The following is an 18,553-nucleotide window of genomic DNA, read 5'->3' on the forward strand; positions in this document are numbered from 1 at the left end:
AAGTATAATCAGTGTGTGTGATATTTTCGTCCCTCTCTGCAATGGTAGAAATTTGGGGATTGTAGGAGAATTTCCACTGGGGGCACAGAATCCTTATTGGGGGACCATGCCTTCATTTTGTTCCACCTGCACCAGCCAAATGGTTACATCTGTGGCAAAGTAGGTGCATTGACATAAGCTGCCCATTCTTGCAACTGATGTCTCTAAGGTTCATGCATGGTGGAAGCCAACCCTTTTGGGTGGCATGGCTCCTTTCCAGCAGGTGGCCTTTGTCTGATGGTCTCATGGTCTCCCTGCTTCTGCTGTCTTGTCACCCAGGCATCCTTGTTCCTTTGTGGCTGGTCTTCCTGTGTGACAATGGAGGAGGATGTGGGCTGGTGTCTGGCTTGCTCATTTCTGCTTCCGTGCAGGGGATCTTGGATTCTTGGGCAATGTAAGAGGAAGTGGTGTAACCTTGTCAGTTCCAAAAGTGAATCAAGGTTGGAGGTGAGAGGAACGTCTTGCTCTGACACCCATTGGAGTGTCTTAATATCCTACTGCCCCTGCAACAGCCCACATCATTTCGCCTTCCTAAATTTAGCAGAAGGTTTCAGAGTTGGAGATAGGAGTGCACCTTTCTCATAAGCAGTCTGTGATGTGCATCCCTGTGCAGTTTTATTCCCTCCCTCACTTTCACACACGCAGGGTGACCAGATGTCCCCACCACAAAGGAGGTGGCACCAAGAACTGCAAAATGTAGGCAAAACAGCCGCCTTGAGTCCCTATACTGGGAGAAAGGTGAGATGAGGAGGATAGTGATCTGTTCCAAGTAGTACAATATTATCCCAAATCCACAAAACAGTGATACTTTTATTAAGCCAACCAAAATGCATATTAATTAACCAAAATGCACTTCTGGAGGAAGATCCCACTTGCATTAATATCCTTACATACCATCTGAACTGAGGATAACCACCACAATATCTGGACCAAATGCAAGGCTAAGACTGACATTGTTCATCCCCCCTCCTTTCTCCTATATCGTTTTTAACCCCTTTGCCTGATGAAGAATATGCCAGTGGAGCTTCAAAAGCTTGCAACATGTATTTTGTGCATTTTGGTTGGTCCCATAAAGGTATCCCTGTTTTGTGGATTTTGGGTTATACAGTACTGTAAGTACTGTACTTTGCTATATGGCCAACACGGCTACCCCTGGGTAGGTTCCAAGTAGTGTCAGTTTTTGTAACTGTGCTACTGAGTTCCTATATATAGTAATTTCATTCAGATACTTTGCACTGTTTGGAATTGTTTGCAGAGTATCAGTCGTCCACCATTGCCACTTTTAATCATCACTATCACCACCACCACCATCATCATCATCACCATCACCATCTTGGAGACGCATCCTGCTGGTGTGTGCATGTGTGGAGGGTTTATTAGGCACCCTCTGTAGCAACCCATGTGGAATGTAATAGTGCTGGCACCCAGTTTCTGATGAAGTGAGCCAGGCAGACTGGTAATCTGATGGAAACATTAACAATATTTATTTCTATTATGGGTTCAAAGAGTTAGACATAAATAATTAACAGCAGAAATGAGCAGTGGGAAAATAAAAAAGAAAAACAAATGAAGTCAGCCTCAGATCACTTCTTTGATTAGGTGGCACCGGTGTTGGCAATAAATCCCTTCCTCCCTTCCCCCCATGAGTGTCTCTAATCCTCTTCTCCTTCTTTCCCTTCTCCTCCCTTCCTCCTTCCTCCCTTCTCTGCCTGTTTGCTTTCATTCCTTTCTTCCTTCCATCGCTGCCTGCTTGCTTGTCTTTTTCCTTCCTTCCTTCCTTCCTGGACCAGCCTGTTCTCTTCTGCCCCTCCAACTGCCATCAACGGACATTCTCTTCCCTTCCTCTGCCCCTGGCATTCCATAACCCCTTCTGCTGGTGCTCACTCATTCTGCAGCCTCCTGAGTGGGGTTACCGCATCCATCTCCTTCCTTCTGCCTCTTCTTGCCACCCAGAAAGGGCTGCCAGGGCTGAGCTACCCTCCTCTTGTCATGAGTAGTTGTGCCCAGAGAAGCTCTGGCAAGAGTGCCCTGGGGATGTGAGTGGGGGGCTTGGCATGACAGCCTCTGAGGGTCTGGCAGCTGGCCTTGTCAGGGGGGGAAAGGCGAAATGGCAAAGCCCGAGCATACCTGAGCTCAAGTAGGTCGCTTTCTTTTACCCTTTTGGGTGTGGGTTTTTTAAAAATGCCAATTTCTGGAAAGAAAAGGGTGGCTGGAGGGTCTCTCCTGGTGCCCTTGGTGGGGATCCCTCTACCTGGCAGATTCCCTGGTTGGACCTCATCACTGCAAACAGGTGTGAAGGTTGGCAAACAGGTTCGCGGATAAAAAAAATAGTGACCTTTCTTAGCTGTAGACTGGATCATAGCATCATAGAATCCTAGAACTGGAAGAGGCCCTCAAAGGCCATCCAGTGCTGCTCCCTTTGGCCATGCAGGAACCAAAGGACCCCTGACAGATGGCCATCCAGCCTCTGTTTGAAATACCCCTTGGACATCTGCCAGCAAAACCTTGGGGCTGAGGCCGCACCTGGTGCCAGGCATTTCTGTGGCAGAGGAGCCAAGGAAGAAACTAGGGCTGCCAGAGTGAAAACTGGAGAGGGCTCCTCTGCCTTTCAAGGTTGTGCAGAAAAAAGTGTTTGCAGAGGGTTTGTAGAACTTGTGGCTTGGTTGCAGGACAAGCAACACTGCAGCAACAGTGGCTGCATTTTCCACTACTTCTTCTTCTTGTGCACCTGGAAAATGGATCATGGTTGAATCCCCAGCTCAGCTATGAAACCCACTGGATGACCTTGGGCAAGTCACACTCTCTCAGCCTCAGGGGAAAGCAAAAGCAAACTCCTTCTGAACAAATCCTGCCAAGAAAACCCCATGATAGGTTTGCCATATGTGTTTATCACACTGGGGCTAATTTCGGCATTAAAGACAGGTTAAGGCACATTTAAAGCATCCCACAAATGAAGCGAAAATGGTGAGTAATTGTGCGAATGACTGTCACATACAGTTGCACAAATAAAGTGATATTGGAAATGCCTTGTTGCTGAAATCCCGAAAGTAAAAAGATGTGTATTAATGCTTTGTTGTGACTACTTTAATGGCAGGTTTTGTGCGAAGTCGTGTGAAATAATTTCACGTAATTACGTGATTTTTCTGAGATATTCACGGGATAAACTCCTGATCTCCTTCATGTGATAAACTCCTTATAGGATCACCTAAGTTGGAAATGACATGAAGGCACACAACAACAATAGTGTTCTGACTTATGTTCACCCAAAGGCAACCCTATTGTGTGATTTTCTTGGGGAGATATTTACTTTTGCTTTCTCTGAGGCTGAGAGAGTGTGACTTGCGCAAGGTCACCCACTGGGTTTCCTTGGCTGAGTGGAGATTCGAACCCAGGTCTCCCAGTGTCCTCGTCTAATACTGAAACCATGACACTACACTGGCTCTCCTCCTCTTCTGCACAGCCATTAAAAGGACAGGAGGCCTTTCCAGTTTTTATTCAGGCAACCCCTTGACAACCATGTTTAGGGGATGCACAGTTTGGGGGAGGACCAGCCAAAAGCTGGGTACTGTGCTGAGTTGGTTGGAGCATCACTTCCTCCTCCTCCTCCTCCTCCTCCCCCTCCTCCCTCTCCATGGCCCTGGTTTTATCACTATGCCACTGTTCTTTTTGTTGTTGTTGTTGTTCCCAAATTTAGAATTGGAGAACTAGAAAGGCGCTTGTCGACTTCCGCTTGGCCCCGAGTGCGATGGAGCACAGGGCCCTCCTTGGCCATTTCCTGACTCTTTGCTCTGGCCTGGCAGGAAGGCAAACAAAGCAAAAACTCTGCCGCTCATACAGTGACCAGCTTCTTTTCCTGGAAAGCCTGGGACAATCCCTGCGGAAGCTATATTTTCCTGGCCAGTGGAAATTCCCACTTGGCCTTGGCCCAGCATTTTTGCCCTGGCCTTTGCATAAACCCTGTGTGAACAGGGGTCTGGGGGGTCCTATGGGGGGCAGGGACTGCCCTGCAAGGAGACTAGGAGGAATCCCCTCTTGGCTGGGTTTGACCCAGATGGAAGGGATCTCCAAAGACCATCTAGTTTGTTCCCATTCTGGCATGAAGAGACAATAACTAAAGCACTCCCAGGAGATTTCCATCCAGCTCCTGTTTAAAGACCTCCAAAGAAGGAAAGCCCATCACCGTTTGAGCGAACCTATTCCTGGGCCAAAGAGTTCTTCTTACTTTCAGGAAATTCATCCTAATCTGTGGATCCTAGCGTTGGAGGGCACCTCCAAGGGCATCCTGCAATACACAAATAAAGCATCCTGTTTAAAGATCTCCAAAGAAGGAGAGTCCTTTGAGGCAATCCATAGCTGTTACAGTAAAATATTTCCTAATGCTTAGGTGAATTTCTTTCCCTGTATTCCATATATATAAAGATGGCTGTATCCTATCACATTATGCAGGCTTCCTCCCATCCTGTCTGAGTCAAGACATTTTAAGGAATGAACCGCCAAAAAGATCTCCTCAAGGGCTAGATCACTGCCTCAGGTGCTGCAGAGAATGCTTTGAAAAAATTATTGGACTTTTAAAAAAGGTGACTTCTTGTTGTTGTTTGCCTTCAAGTCATTTCCGACCCTAAGGTGAATCCATCATGGGGATTTCTTGGCAAGATTTGTTCAGAGGAGGTTTGTCTTTGCCATCCTCTGAGGCTGAGAGAGTGGGACTTGCCCAAGGTCACCCTTGGGGTTTATATCGCCATGGTCTCCCTGGTCAAACCGCTACACTATACTGGCTCCTACAAAGAAAAGTGGGGGCAAGAAAAAGGGGCAAGTATATAGAACTAGATATTTACTTTGATAAAACCTGTTTAAATATCCAAAAATGCATTTTCCTAAAGGGTGGTGTGCCTTCAACATATGTCACATGGTGTCATAAGTTGACTGACACCATGTGACATATGTTGAAGGAACAAACACAGCTTTAGGAAAATGCATTTTTGGATATTTAAACAGGTTTTTATAAGGTATATAGCAGCTGACACATGCAACTTATGGGGATTTGTGAATTTCATAAGGTTGACCTCTATAAAAATACTGTTTGGAGATTTTTCAGGCCATTGAACATAGATGTCAAGAAAAAGCTTTCCAAAGCGGGAGCATACATTTTTAGTCGACAGTAGAGCACTGGGTTCAGTGGTCGACCCGCATTTTAGATTCTTATTACAGGGATATAAGTTAAGGTAACACTGCATTTGCAAAGGCCAAACAGTTTTCAGTGAAAAAATAATTCATGCAATAATCCAAACAGGAGCAAACACACATCGAAGGCACAAGGGAGCAGTCTCAGAATGGCATGGATCACATGGGGTGAAGCAGGCAATTGTTCCTTAAAAGGCACACTGTGCCCAGTGCACCTCAAACATCCATTTTGGTGGGCCAAGTGCAGTTTTAGGTCCAAAGAGATCTCAGTATGGAAGTGAAGGCAGTTTTTTCCACTGGAAATGCGTTCCTATGTTAGTGTTGCAACAGCCAGGCTGGAAGTACTTGCCTCAGTGTTCTCAGAACAGAAAAGGATGCTCAACCTGAGGATAATGGCGCAGAGGACAGAATAGGGGAAATTCAGCACAGAATAGTAAGGGCTGTACAGGAATATCTGATTAATCTAACAAATATAATTCGCCAGGGCCAGATCAACTACATTCCAAGAGTATTAAAAGAACTGGCAAATGTAATATCGGAGCCATTGGCAATGATCTTTGAGAAAATCCTGGAGAACAGGAGAGATCCCAGCAGACTGGAGGAGGGCAAACGTTGTCCCCATCTTCAAAAGGGGAGAAAAAGAGGATCCCAACATTAATATAACAGAGTCTGTGAACGTAGAAGGCGTGTCCATAATCACAAGAAGTCAACATGGGTTTCAGAGAAAGAAGTCATGCCAGACAGACTGATCTCCCTTTTTTGATAAAATGACCAGCTTGGTAGATGAAGGGAATGCTGTGGATTAGTAATCTGATTTCAGTAAGGCCTTTGACAAGGTTTCCCAGGACATTCTTGCGCAAAAAGCTTGTAAATGTGGACTAGACAAAGGAACTGTTACATGGATCTGTAATTGGTTGGGACCGGCCGAACCCAAAGGGTGTGCTCAACATGGCTCCTTTTCATCCTGGAAGAAGTGACCAGTGGGGTCCCACAGGGCTCTGTCCTGGGCCCGTGCTAGTTCAACATCTTTATCAATGACCTGGATGACAGAATTGGGAGCATACTTATCAAATTTGCAGATGACACACCAAATTAGGGGGAATAGCTAATACCCCAGAGGACAGGATCAGATCCAAATGACCTGAATAGACGAAGAAAGCTGGGCCAAAGCTAACAAATGAAATTCAACACGGAGAAATGTAAGGTATTGCACTTAGGGCGAAAATAAAATGCACATATATAGATGGGTGACACCTGGCTGAATGAAACTACGTGTGAAAGGTGACTAGGAGTCCAAGTAGACCACAAGTTGAACAGGAGTAAACATGTGATGCGGCGCTAAAAGGCCAATGCAGTTTTAGGCTGCATCAATAAAAGTATAGTGTCTAGATCAGAGAGTAATAGTGCCACTGTATTCTGCTCTGGTCAGACCCCACCTGGAATATTGGGTCCAATTCTGGGCACCACAATTCAAAAAGGACTTGAGAAACTGGGCGTGTCCAAAGGAGGGCGACAAAATGGTGAAAGCGTCTGGAAACCATGCCCTATGAGGAAGGACTCAGGAGCTGGGGAGTTTTAGCCCTGGAGAAAGAAGGTTAAGAGGCGATATGATAGCCCTGTTTAAATATTTTGAAGGAGGTGTCATGTTGAAGAGGAGCAAGCTTGTTGTTCTTCTGCTCCAGAAAACAGGACCCGGAAACATGGATGCAAGCTCCAGGAAAAGAGATTCCACCTGAACATAGGAGGACTTCCTGAGAGTAAGGGCTGTTCGACAATGGAAGGCACTCCTTCCTCGGAGGGTGATAGAGTCTCCTTCCTTGGAGGCTTCAAACGGAGGCGTGGATGGCCATCTGTCAGGGATGCTTTGATTTGGATTTCCTGCATGCAGGGGGTGGACTGGATGGCCCTAGTGGTCTCTTCCAACGCTATGATTCTAGATTCTAATATGTTTGCTGCCTTGAAGAAGGCCATGGCTTGCCCTCTCCTGAAGAAGACCTCCCGGACCCAGCAATAATGGGAACTACTGCCCTATTGCAAATACCTCCTTTCGGGCAAAGTGCTTGAGCAACATCAGGTGTTTCTTGGAGGAATAGAGAAGATATGGACCCATTTCAGTCTGGTTTCAGGTCAGGATTGTGGCACTGACACAGCCTTAGTTGTGCTCTGGTTAAGATGGGGGAGTGCTGGTTAAGAGACAGTTAAGAGGTGAATGTATTACGTTTTGAATGAATGTCATATCAGAATGGAGCAAGCTTGTTTTCTCTGCTGCGCAGGAACAGGACCGAGCAACGGATGTAAACTACAGGAAAAGAGAGTCCACCTCAACATTAGGAGGAACTCCTGACAGTAAGGGCTGTTTGACACGTGGAGCACACTCCTTCCTTAGAGAGTTGTGGAGGCTCCCTCTTGGAGGTCTTTAAACAGAGGCTGGATGGCCATCTGTCAGGGATGCTTTGATTGTGATTTTTCCTCATGGCAGAATGGGGTTGGACTGGATGGCCCTTGTGGTCTCTTCCAACTCTACGATTCTATGATTCTATGATTTTGTCCTTTGTCTCAGGCATCAGCAAAGTGTCTTCTTGTCCCAAGGATTGGCCAGGAAGGGCAGCATTTGCTTCTCTGCTCCCATCCCAGATTCCCAGCAGTGGCTGTGCCTGGACTCCCTTTGGCTGTGAGGAAAGGCAAAGAGAAAAGAAAAAGCCTTTCTGAAAGCAATCCAGGCAGAGAAGACGGGAAAGTCCCTCCGACTCAGCTGCCCAAATATTTGAGCATAAGAGAGAGAGTGAGGGAGTGGGTGGATGCATCTGAGAACACCAGATAGGGAAATGGGTTTCTCTCCTTTTGTCCCAAGAAAGGAAGGCCATATTGCAAGATTGGGGCGAATAAAATACAGTGCCTGGCCATACCTGAAGGCAGTGCCAGCTTTCTCTGACCAGGGACAAGAAGGACCTCTTTCTCCAAGGAATGGCAGTGGCAAACTCCCTCTGAAGGAACCTGCCAGAAAACCTCACGATAGGTTTGCCTTAGGATCGCCTGAAATCGGAGATGATTTGAAGGCACACAACTACAACAAAGGCAGATCTGGTGGTTTTCACTGTCAGGTCCAGAAAACATATGTGAGGTTACTGTGTTGGCTGTATAGCAAAATATTATTATATCATTTTATTATATTTATTTGTACCTCACTCCACCCCAATAAAATTTGGGACACCAAACAGCTTACAGTCTAAAAACAAAGTTCAGTTAAAATCTTACCCAAGTGAGGATTAATTATTCCTCTGCATAATAAGACAAGACCAACAAAGGACTGAGACCACACACCGAATACGATAGTTTATGTAGAAGTTCTTTATTTATAATTGGTTAACGAAGATATAGGACACAAAAAAATACAGGATGTTCTTTAAAAACGTTCTGTTTTCAATGCCTGTCTGTACATGAAGGCCAGGAAGTAGAATGAAATCCCAAATCCACAAAACAAGGATACCCTTATTGGGCCAACCAAAATGCACAGTATGTGCAACATCCAACTCTAGGATTCTATGATGATTCTATGTATAATGTGCATTTTGGTTGTCACCATAAAGGTATCACTGCCTTGTGGATTTTGGATGCTGTTGTACTTTCTGGTCCAGCCAGATTTGCTGAAAGAGGTGGGACTGACAGTTCCCAGCCGTGGGGTTCAAAGCTTCCTCCTGTTTTCTGGGGTCAGGAGATTCATGAGAGGTTTTGCTGTAGAGCCACCCACCCTTGAATGAGAACGCGATGGGAAGCTCTTGTGGTGAAGTCCCACTCTTGCCTTGAAGATGCGCAGGAGGAGCAGCCTTGCCACAAATGGTATGTAGAGAGATCTTGTAGCACCTTTGAGACCCATGGAAAGAAAGAAGTGGCAGCATGAGGTTTTTTTTCTTAATTATATTTTTATTGCTGTATCCATATATATACATTGCAGCATTATGTACAATTATATGTTTCTCCTTAATATCTATGGTTCCTACAACAAAACAAGGAAAAGATTAATAAACGTTCTGCTTCTCATGTATTGTGAAGTCGAATGCTAAATCCTCCTTCTTCTTTTTTCTTGTATAGTATATTTTCTTCTTCCATTGGTAACACTTGAATTGTGTGGTTGTTTCTTGCTAATTTCATTCACTTCTGTTTTCTATTTTCTCGATTAACTGCAGTCTTCTTAGAGCTTCTTTAATTTCTCTAAGCCTATTATCCTTATGCCATCAGTATGATTTTTACTCCATTTCCATCTTTTCTTGCAGTATTTAGTAATTGTTTCCCAGTCTTTCTTGGTCTCTTCTTTGGATTTTCAACGTATTAAGTTTGTTAGGTGGTCCATTTCCATCATGTTTTGTAACTTAAGAAGCCAGTTGTCTGTTGTGGGTAAAATGTTTGTTTTCCAGTTCTGTGCCAGAAGTAACCTTCCTGCAGGGAATATATAATGGTTTTTTTTCCCAATGTTGACTTTCCACTTTCTTTGGTAATTTATCAGTCATATTTAACAAATATATCCCTAGGATCATGCTATATTTTATATCCAAAGTATTGCCAGTCTCAGTGTGTATGTGTTTCCAAAATGTCCTTATTTTGGGGCTCTCCTGCCACATGGGATGCTTTGTGCCTTTCTCTGACTGACATTTCCAGCAGGAGTTGGTCATTCCTTTGTATATTTTGGCAATCTTTGCCTGAGTAAAATGCCATTGAAATTGCATCTTCAGATTATTTTCACACAGATTTTGGCTTTTGGTAAATGTTCATGTTTTGTTAATGGCTAACCGTCTAAACTAATTTCTTTGCCCAGATCTCTTGCCCAGCGTAGCATGGAGTCTTTGCTTTTGTCTTGTTCTCATTTTCTATTCAATGGCAACTTGTAAAATTTTGATGTTAGTTTCAAATTTTCGTTTAGTAATAGATTATCCAGTTCGTTGTTTTGTATTTTTCAGTTTCAAAGTTTTCTTGGGCAGAGTCTGATTTAAATTTCTCGTGGAGATGGTTGTAAAGGAACCAATGTTTTTGTTATTTCTATCCTCACTTTTTCTTCGGCTGATTTAAGTATGTAGTTATTTTTGCTATACTGTATAATTTTTTGGCTCTCCTTGTATCTTAACCATGTAGATAGTTGAGTTCTGTTAAAGAAGGCCTTTCTACCGCTTTATTCTGGTCCAACTTGCTAGAATTGTTCTCCAAACATAATGATGTTCAAATTCTCTGTAAAAAATGTCCGTACCAGAGCTATGCATGCCAACCACAGCGGTTCTTGAATCCCTTGAGATTAAGTAATTTGCTGTTCCAGAGCAAATTATTTCTACAGTGTAGAGATGCACCCTCAGAGGGAAAAGGAGTTTATTCAATCCTCTGGTCCTTTCCACACTTAATTTATTCCAGTCATAACTTCTTAACTTCTTCTTCATCCTGGAGAGGACTGGCAGATGGGGTGCCTCTCAATTCTGTCCTTGGCCTGATTTTGTTCTTAGATGGCTTAGAAAGGAGGCTTCTTAAATTTGCAGATGACACCAAATTGAGCAGAGGGTCAGAATCAGAATTCAAAAAGACCTTGAAAGACTGGAGAGCTGGGTCAAAGCTAACAAAATTAATTTCAGCAGGGAGAAATGAAGGATACTCCACTTGGGCAGTAAAAATGAAATGCACAAATATAGGATGAGGGATGCCTGTCTTGACAGCAGGACATGCAGAAAGGATCTAGGAGTCAGTGGACCAACGACTGAGCGTGAGTCTAAGAGCGATGCAGCATCTAAAAAAGGCCATGCAATCCTAGACTGCATCAATAAGAGTGTGGTGTCTCAGTCTAGGGAAGTCGTGGTGCCACTATATTTTGCTTTGGTCAGACCTCAGCTATGATATTGTCTCCAGTTCTGGACACCAAAGTTCAAGAAGGATGTGGACAAGTTGGAAAACATCAGTCCTTATAAAGAATGACTTTGGGAGTTAAGTAATGTATATACTCATGCATAAGTCTAGAAATTTAGGTTTAAAAATTGACCCAAAAAACCTGAGTCGACTTTTCCATGGGTCAGTGTAAGTACTGCATTTTAACACGCACGTGTGCGCACACACACACACACACACACACACATGGTGAAAGGCAAGAGTTTAATCTGCCCTAGAAGCCCTGACCCTCTTCTACTCTCTCATCCATCCAGCCTTTAGTATATGCAGTAATAGTTATGCCTGCTGAAACTTTGTAAGTTCTTTGTAAGTCCTTTACTTTGTCCTTTACATCCTTCATTATATGTGCCTAAGTTTTACCCTCAACTTATCCACAGGTCATATCAAAATTCATAATTTTGGCCCCAAAACATGTCCTCAACTTATATATGAGGTCAACTTATAGTCAAGAATATACAGTATATTTATCTTGGAGAAGAGGGAACTGTGGGGGGTGATATGACAGCTATCCTTAAATATCTGAACGTTGTGTAGAAGATGAGACTGGCTTGTTTTCTGCTGCTCCAGAATCTTGCACATGAACCAGTGGCTTCAAATTACAAGAGAAGAGATTCCACCAAAACATTAGGAAGACCTTCTTGACAGTAAGAGCTGACTGACAGGGGAATGGATTTTCCTTCTTTGGAGGTCTTTAAACAGAGGTTGCATGAGCATCTCTCAGGAGTGCTTTAGTGCTGGATTCCCACCTGGCAGACGGTTGGACTAGATGACCCTTGGGGTCTTTTTTCAATCCTAACTGGCAGCGTCGCCAATTTTCAGGGAATTCCCCAGAATCCAGGGAATTTAATTAATTTCTTTCCGGGGATTTTGACTGAATATGCCAGAGAATTGGGGAATTTGGATTTTGGCATATCACATCAGAGAGCTTGAGGAGCCATACTGTACCTGGCCAGGTGATGATAGTGTTTTTGCCACTGAGTTGCTCCAATAGTGAAGCATCTTTGTTGTCCCTCTCTGAAGCATAACCCCATTGCAGTCCATGTGCAATTGCTTGACCTCTTCTGCCATGAGGAGGCATATGCCAGCCTGCGGGTCCCTACAAAGAAAGGCACTCCATATATTTCTGTAGCTTCTTTCCAATTGCCCTGGAGGAGGTGGACCCTGTGGGTGGCCAGAAGGGGTGGCATCAGTGATGGAGAAACAAATTGGCATCAGGGAGCTGGAGGACCAGTGGGGGGGGGGGCTTAATTCTAGGTTTGGTGGCTCTTAAAGCTAGACTCACTGGGCATCACCTCTACCTTGGAGGGAGAAAGGGAGGGGGAAGGAAGAGATGCATTAATGCTTTGTGCTGCCCCTTCCTCAGCTTCCTCTCTGCAGGGGCCCTCCTCTGGCTCCTCACTGAGGGAGAAACACCTGCAGACCCCACAGATCCATGCTATTCCATCACCCTGGCTGGTCACTTCAAAATGGGATAAATTTTTCCCACAGCACCATCTGGATTCTGCCTTCATGAGCAATAAAAGGCTTCAGCATCCATTCTGGGATATTAACAACCCATTTCTGTGGAATTCAGGTGAGGACAAGAATAATAACAATGGCTTTCATTTAGCTCTAAAGTTGGCTTTGGAAGTGCCCTGTGGTCTTAGTCCCCTTTCCACAGGGCCAAGCCCTACAAGTGACAGCTGGAGCCCAGTCTTTGTCTTAGTCATGCGCAAGTTCACCCCACGGAAGCCATTAGACATTTTCCTCTGGTGCGCAACAGCTGCATTCAGCTCCAGGTTGCAGGAGCAGAGTTGGGCATGCAGCCCCATTATGTAGATGGATGTGTATTGCACATCAATGTGCATGTGCATTGCACATGGTGCTTACGTGCATTTGCTTGCACATGTGATGGGTGTGCATTCATTTGCACAATTTTGTCATTATATGCAAGGGGTATGTAGCACAATCAATGTGTAACTTAGCATCTGGATATTTTTTGTCCTGCATAATCACAGTCTAGTATCTCGGCTGATGCGTGTGCTACAGCATCAAACAGATACTAGTTGGTGTGTGTGTGTGTGTGTGTGTGTGCGCGCGCGTTTGGTTATTTAGTTAGTTTTTAGTGCAGAAAAGTTACAGAAAGGTCTTTGCTTCCTTGGAGAGAGATGCTCCCTCTTAAAAACCAAAGACAGGTAGCAGTACTTTCACCAAGTTTTCTTAAGTGGTCTGTGAATTGCTGCCAATGTCTATTTCAAACATTCTCTGCCTTGGTTTTCTGCATAAAAGTACATGCAAGGAGGGTGATGATGAAATAACAGATTACGAAATGCAAAATCCATGAACTCAAGCCAGCAACAAAACACCAAAAAGGACAGCTGTTTTTCACCAGGGACAGAGGCAACCGCTTGGAGAGCTACAGCCCAGAATCATTTCTCATCCATCCTCCTCAGGGCATGTACGGAGCTGTTTGGTCCCAAGTAACTTGCCCACATTTCCATCCTATGGAATCCTGGGATTTGTAGTTTTACCACTGGGGTAGGCACTGCATGTATGTGTTTATGTGTGTGTGTTCCAACTGTTTTAGTGGCCCTTAGCGCCTTTTGGCTCTCTGGATTGCCCCTTTTCTGTCCCTAGGAATAAAGCGTCATCTTTTAGGTTGCAAGGCATTCCTGTGCTGTTTGACATTTTAAAAATACAGTACCAGTAATTGACTTCTGGCCACTTCTGCCTTCCTGTCCCTTCCTTTCCTTCCCGGTTTGCATTTTTGACAGTCTGTGCATCCTTTAGAGGATCCTGGCACAAGAAATCCTACCCACCCTGCTGCCACTGGACTCAACACAGTTGCTCAGCCCTGTTTTACACATAATTCCCAGCTGGAGAGCTCTAGTTTGACCCCCTGAACAACAGCAGGAAACCTCTCTGTCTTGAGCAGAGAATCTCTGCTTCCCTAAACTATAAATAGCAATCACAATAGCAAGTACATTTCTATACCGCTTCATAGTGAACTCAGCACTCTCTAAGTGGTTTACAATATGTAAGCCAATTGTCCTCAACAAGCTGGGTATTCATTTTATCCAGCTATGAAAGAAAGCAAGGCTGAGTGGACTCTGGAGCCCTGCCTGGGATCGAACTCACAATGTTGTGGCTGCAGGACTGGCATTTAACCACTGCGCCTCCAGGGCTCCTACGTCCCATATGATGGAGTGATGGTAGTTAAAACAGCATCAAAGTGCTATGGTTGTACAGTGCAGGTACCCTGTGGACCAGCCGTGATTGTATAATAGCAGCCACACATCCCTTCTGCAGACACTGTCTTGGAAAGTGCTAAGCAACCATCTCCCTGATCTTTCTGGAGGTTCTTCCATGGCCCCAATGGAAGGGGTGTCCATGAACAGATGCCACCCTGTCCATCTGGACCAGAATGGCACCAAGCTTCCTGGCATCTCATCAGTGACCAGAGAGAAGGGCAAAGCTGGTGGCTGGGCCATCCCTGGGCTCCTTGGGGGCAAGGGGGCCAGAGAGGCAGGGCTGGCCTGGAGCCGAAAGTCAACCCCAGCATCTGAGCTTTGAACCCCCATCAGCCCCCCCTCAAAAAAAATCCTGGTGGTGTCATGAAGCAGAAGGGCCTGGGTGCTGTTTCCCAAAACCAGGGCTCAGTTAGAGGTGGCTCCGACACGCGAGGCTATGGTTGCGCCTCCTCGGATCCTCAGCTCAGAAAGAGAAAGAGAAATTGCAATGCCTTGGTGAAAATAGGTGTCTGTATTCTTCTTTCTTTAACTTGTTTTTTTTAATTGAATGAGATGGAAGTGTATACTGTATTTATTTATTAATGATCAACAGACCAGACATACAGATAAAACAAAGAAAATTAAATTAACATCAGATTATAAAAAAAGAAGATATTATTAACTGGGAATCAATTAATCAAAATCAGAAATGTAAAACTAAAATTTAAAATTAATCATTATAAAGTTTTACAATATCATTTTATGCCGACAAACCATTGCTGCTGCAAAAAAGCTGGCTCTTCTAATTGTTATCTATGGACACTGGTCTGCCAGCAAATGAGATACATAAAACTCATCAGTTCTTCCAGGAATACCTCTAAGAATTGGATGAATAAAAATATGACAATAACCATTATTGAATGGGCAATATAACAATACATGCCCTACTGTGTCCACTGTGCCATCTCCACAGGGGCATAAATGTGCATCATAAGGAATATTATTCTATCTTTCTTCTAATAAAGTTGAGGAAAGCACATTAAATTTTGCTAGGGTGAATGTTTTCCTATATTTTGGAAGGGTTAAAATATTCAAATGGTTAGCTAACAAAAAAGCATGCCCACTATCTCTAAAATTGGTGCATACAGTGGCTGCCATTACATATTGTTGCAACTCATTGTCTATAATGCGCTAATGAATTTCCTGTTTTGCTTTTATATAACCCATTGCCAATATCGTGCTTGGTGAGAAACCCAATTTAGTTAGTTTCTCAAACTGAATGAAATGCTATGAGCAACTTGGTTTGTGTCATGGCCAGCCAAGAACAGCTCTCGGAGGAGGAGGACAAGCCTCCTCCAGAGCAAGAGCTAATTGAGGCTACACCGGGTGCTAATCCTGCTCTGCCAGGTCTCAGCTGTGCTCTCCCAGCCCCAGAGGAGGAGGCCCAACCAGGTCCTAGTGCTAGTGAGATGCCTCCTGTGGTGCCACAGCCTAGTGGTGACTCTGGGGAGGAAGCTTGCCTGGATGTGCCTACTTACAAACAGAGAAGGGCTGAGAGTGCTTGCAGGCACAGATCCAGGAGGATTGCAGAGAGACAATTAGCCAACCAGCCTTAGGTGGCATGGGGAGAGTTTCCCTTACTTAAGCTGTAGAGAGGTCTCCACTCAGTGCCAGAGTTTATTGCATGATCCTTTGGTGTGATTGCTGCCAGCACTGGCTCCTTGTATCTTGACTCCTTGTTGCTTTGACCTTGGAATGGATTGGACCCTTGTTATCTTCTGGCTGCTTTGACCCTGGACTGATTTGACTACTCTGACTTCTGGTATCCTGACTTTGGCTTGGCTTTTTGGACTGCTCTCATGTTTACTCCTTGCAAGGTCTGTGTTCTGCTTCCACTTGCTGTGCTAAACCATTCTTATTGGCGTGTGTCTGTGTGCTGGCTGTAGTCCAGGATAGTTTGCTACTTACTGTACTGTATATGCATCTGCCTTCAAGTCACCTTTTGGTTTATGACAACTCCATGAGCTTCACTGGGTGTCAATGAATTCTTAAAGGTGATTTTGCCAGTTCTTTCCTCTGTGGCCTAGCCTACAGTACTATTGGTTGGTGGTCTCCCATGCAAAAACTAATCAGGGCTGACCCTGCTTAACTCCCAAGATCAGACAGGATCTGGTGCCTTTACAGCATTTAGTTGTGTATGAGTGTATCTGCCTTCAAGTTGCCTTGCTGACTTATGGCAACCCTATGCATTTTATAGGGTTTTCTTAGGCAACGATTCTTCATAGGTGGTTTTCCCAGTTCCTTCCTCTGAAATAGATCCTCCAGCACCTGGTATTTATTGGAAGTCCCCATCTAAGGACTAAATGAGGCTGACCCTGCTTAGTTTCCAAGTTCAGGCAGGATTTAGTGCCTTTAGGGTATTGATGTTTACTATATCTGACATAATGACACCACCATGAACTGCTATCTCTAGGAGCCCTCCCTTGGTCTCAAGGCTGCAAAGTCTCAGAGATTTGGAAGGTACTGGTCTGGCAATCCTGCCAGCATCCCAGTCTACTACTTCTTTCTCAAAGTAACTCTGTGAAGAAAACAGTGACTCTGGGCATGCCAAGACCATCTTAGCCCTAGGGCTGTGGGGCTGCAGTTGAATAGCATGCATCTAGATAAGAGGGGGGCACCTTGGGACTGACATGACTCCTCCACCTTGTGTTAGGAATAAAGTGTTAATGCTACTGTTTGTTGTTAGCTGCTCTGAGTGGACCTCAGCTCATGGCAGTCCGGTGGATGAAATGTCTCCAAGATCCCTGTTCTTAACTTCTCAGGTCCTGCAAATTCATGCCTGATTGGGTCTAGCCATCTGGCATGTGGCCTTCCTCTCTTTCTACTTCCCTCCACCTTTCCCAGCATTACTGCCTATTCCAGTGATTTATGCCTTCCTATGATGTCTCCAAAGTATGACAGCCTCTGTTTCGTCTTGGCTTCCAGGGAGAGTTCAGGAGTGATCTGTTCAAAGACCCATTTGTTTGCCTTCTTGGCCATCCATGGTATCCTCAGCACTCTTCTCTAGTATATCTCAAATGAATTGGTTTTCCTCCTGTCTTCTTTCTTCAGTGTCCAGCTGTCACATCCATAGGGAATGCAATGGCTTGGATGATTCTGACTTTATTGCTCAGCTGTATATCTTTACTCTTTAGGATTTTCTCTAGCTCTTTCATGGCTACCCTTTCCATTCCTAGCCTGCTTCTGATTTCTTGACTGCTGTCACCATTCCAATCAATGTTTGATCTGAGGTATGGGAACTCTTTGACTATTCCAATTTTCTTGTTATGTAAGATGAATTCTTGCAAACCTTAATGCTCCTGCTCAGTACCAAACACATTGCCAGAAGTAACCGTAGCAGAGCATCAACAGAACTTCACCCATGGTTGTTCCCAAGTGTCTTTGCAAAGTGGATCCTCCAGAATAGTCCACATTGAGGCTACTCACTGTCCTGCTTTGTCAGCTCCCTCTGACCTGTCTGGGCCTTTGCATGGTTTCATCCTTGGGGCACAACCCATGCCCCATAGCTGGGGTCCACTTTGTGATGAATTCATAGAATCATAGAATTGGGAGGTGCAGCCCTCTTTAATGGTCAAAGCCAAAGGATCTCTGCTGAGAGGGAGGCTCTGACCAGGTTACCTTGGAAGAGAGAGGGCCTTCTTGGTGGCTGCTCCCAGAAGTCCTTCTGCAATCAGCTGGGTGCTGAGGAAGGGGCTTTCCATAGATGGGTCCTGAGCTTTTTTGTTGGGGGAGGGGACTTTTAAAGTTGCTTTTGACAATTCAACCATGTTTTAGTCTTAAAAATTGGCGTTCTGTCAGAAGCAGAAGCTTTCAATTCAAGGTTTTGGAACCGGAGTGGCCCTTGTGGTGCCATTGTGGATGCAGATGCTCACTGTGCGTAGGTGTTCATTATACATGGAGGCACATTAATATTTCGTTCTGGATTCAATTGAACATTTGATGTCTTGGCTTAGTCGCACACTGTTGCCATTCAACACAGGGCTGCATTGCACAGTCAGTGTCTAGCTCCATATGTGGAAATTTGTCTTACATAACTCCCTTGTAGCACACGGGCCAGGATTTGCTCTGTTTCAGTCTCACTGTGGGCCACCTTCAGTCTCATTCTGGGGAGAAAGGTGGCTTAAAAATGGAAATAAACAGACAACCAA

General features: G+C 44.7%; 1 protein-coding gene across 4 annotated transcripts in view; it reads left to right on the forward strand.

The window, feature by feature from the left end:
• LOC121922184 (phospholipid-transporting ATPase ID-like) overlaps positions 1-18,553 on the forward strand; it is a 136,162-nt gene that overhangs the window by 14,619 nt on the left and 102,990 nt on the right. The window contains exon 1 of one of the 4 annotated variants that reach the window (XM_042451270.1): positions 12,625-12,709. The exons of the other annotated variants lie outside the window; for them this stretch is intronic. Within the exon in view, the coding sequence (XP_042307204.1) occupies positions 12,646-12,709 (64 nt within the window). The 5' untranslated portion in view covers positions 12,625-12,645. Of the gene's footprint in view, positions 1-12,624; positions 12,710-18,553 lie in introns of those variants that run through there. 4 annotated transcript variants of the gene reach the window in all.

Source organism: Sceloporus undulatus, chromosome 2 (genome assembly GCF_019175285.1).
Source record: "Sceloporus undulatus isolate JIND9_A2432 ecotype Alabama chromosome 2, SceUnd_v1.1, whole genome shotgun sequence".
NCBI lineage: Eukaryota > Metazoa > Chordata > Lepidosauria > Squamata > Phrynosomatidae > Sceloporus > Sceloporus undulatus.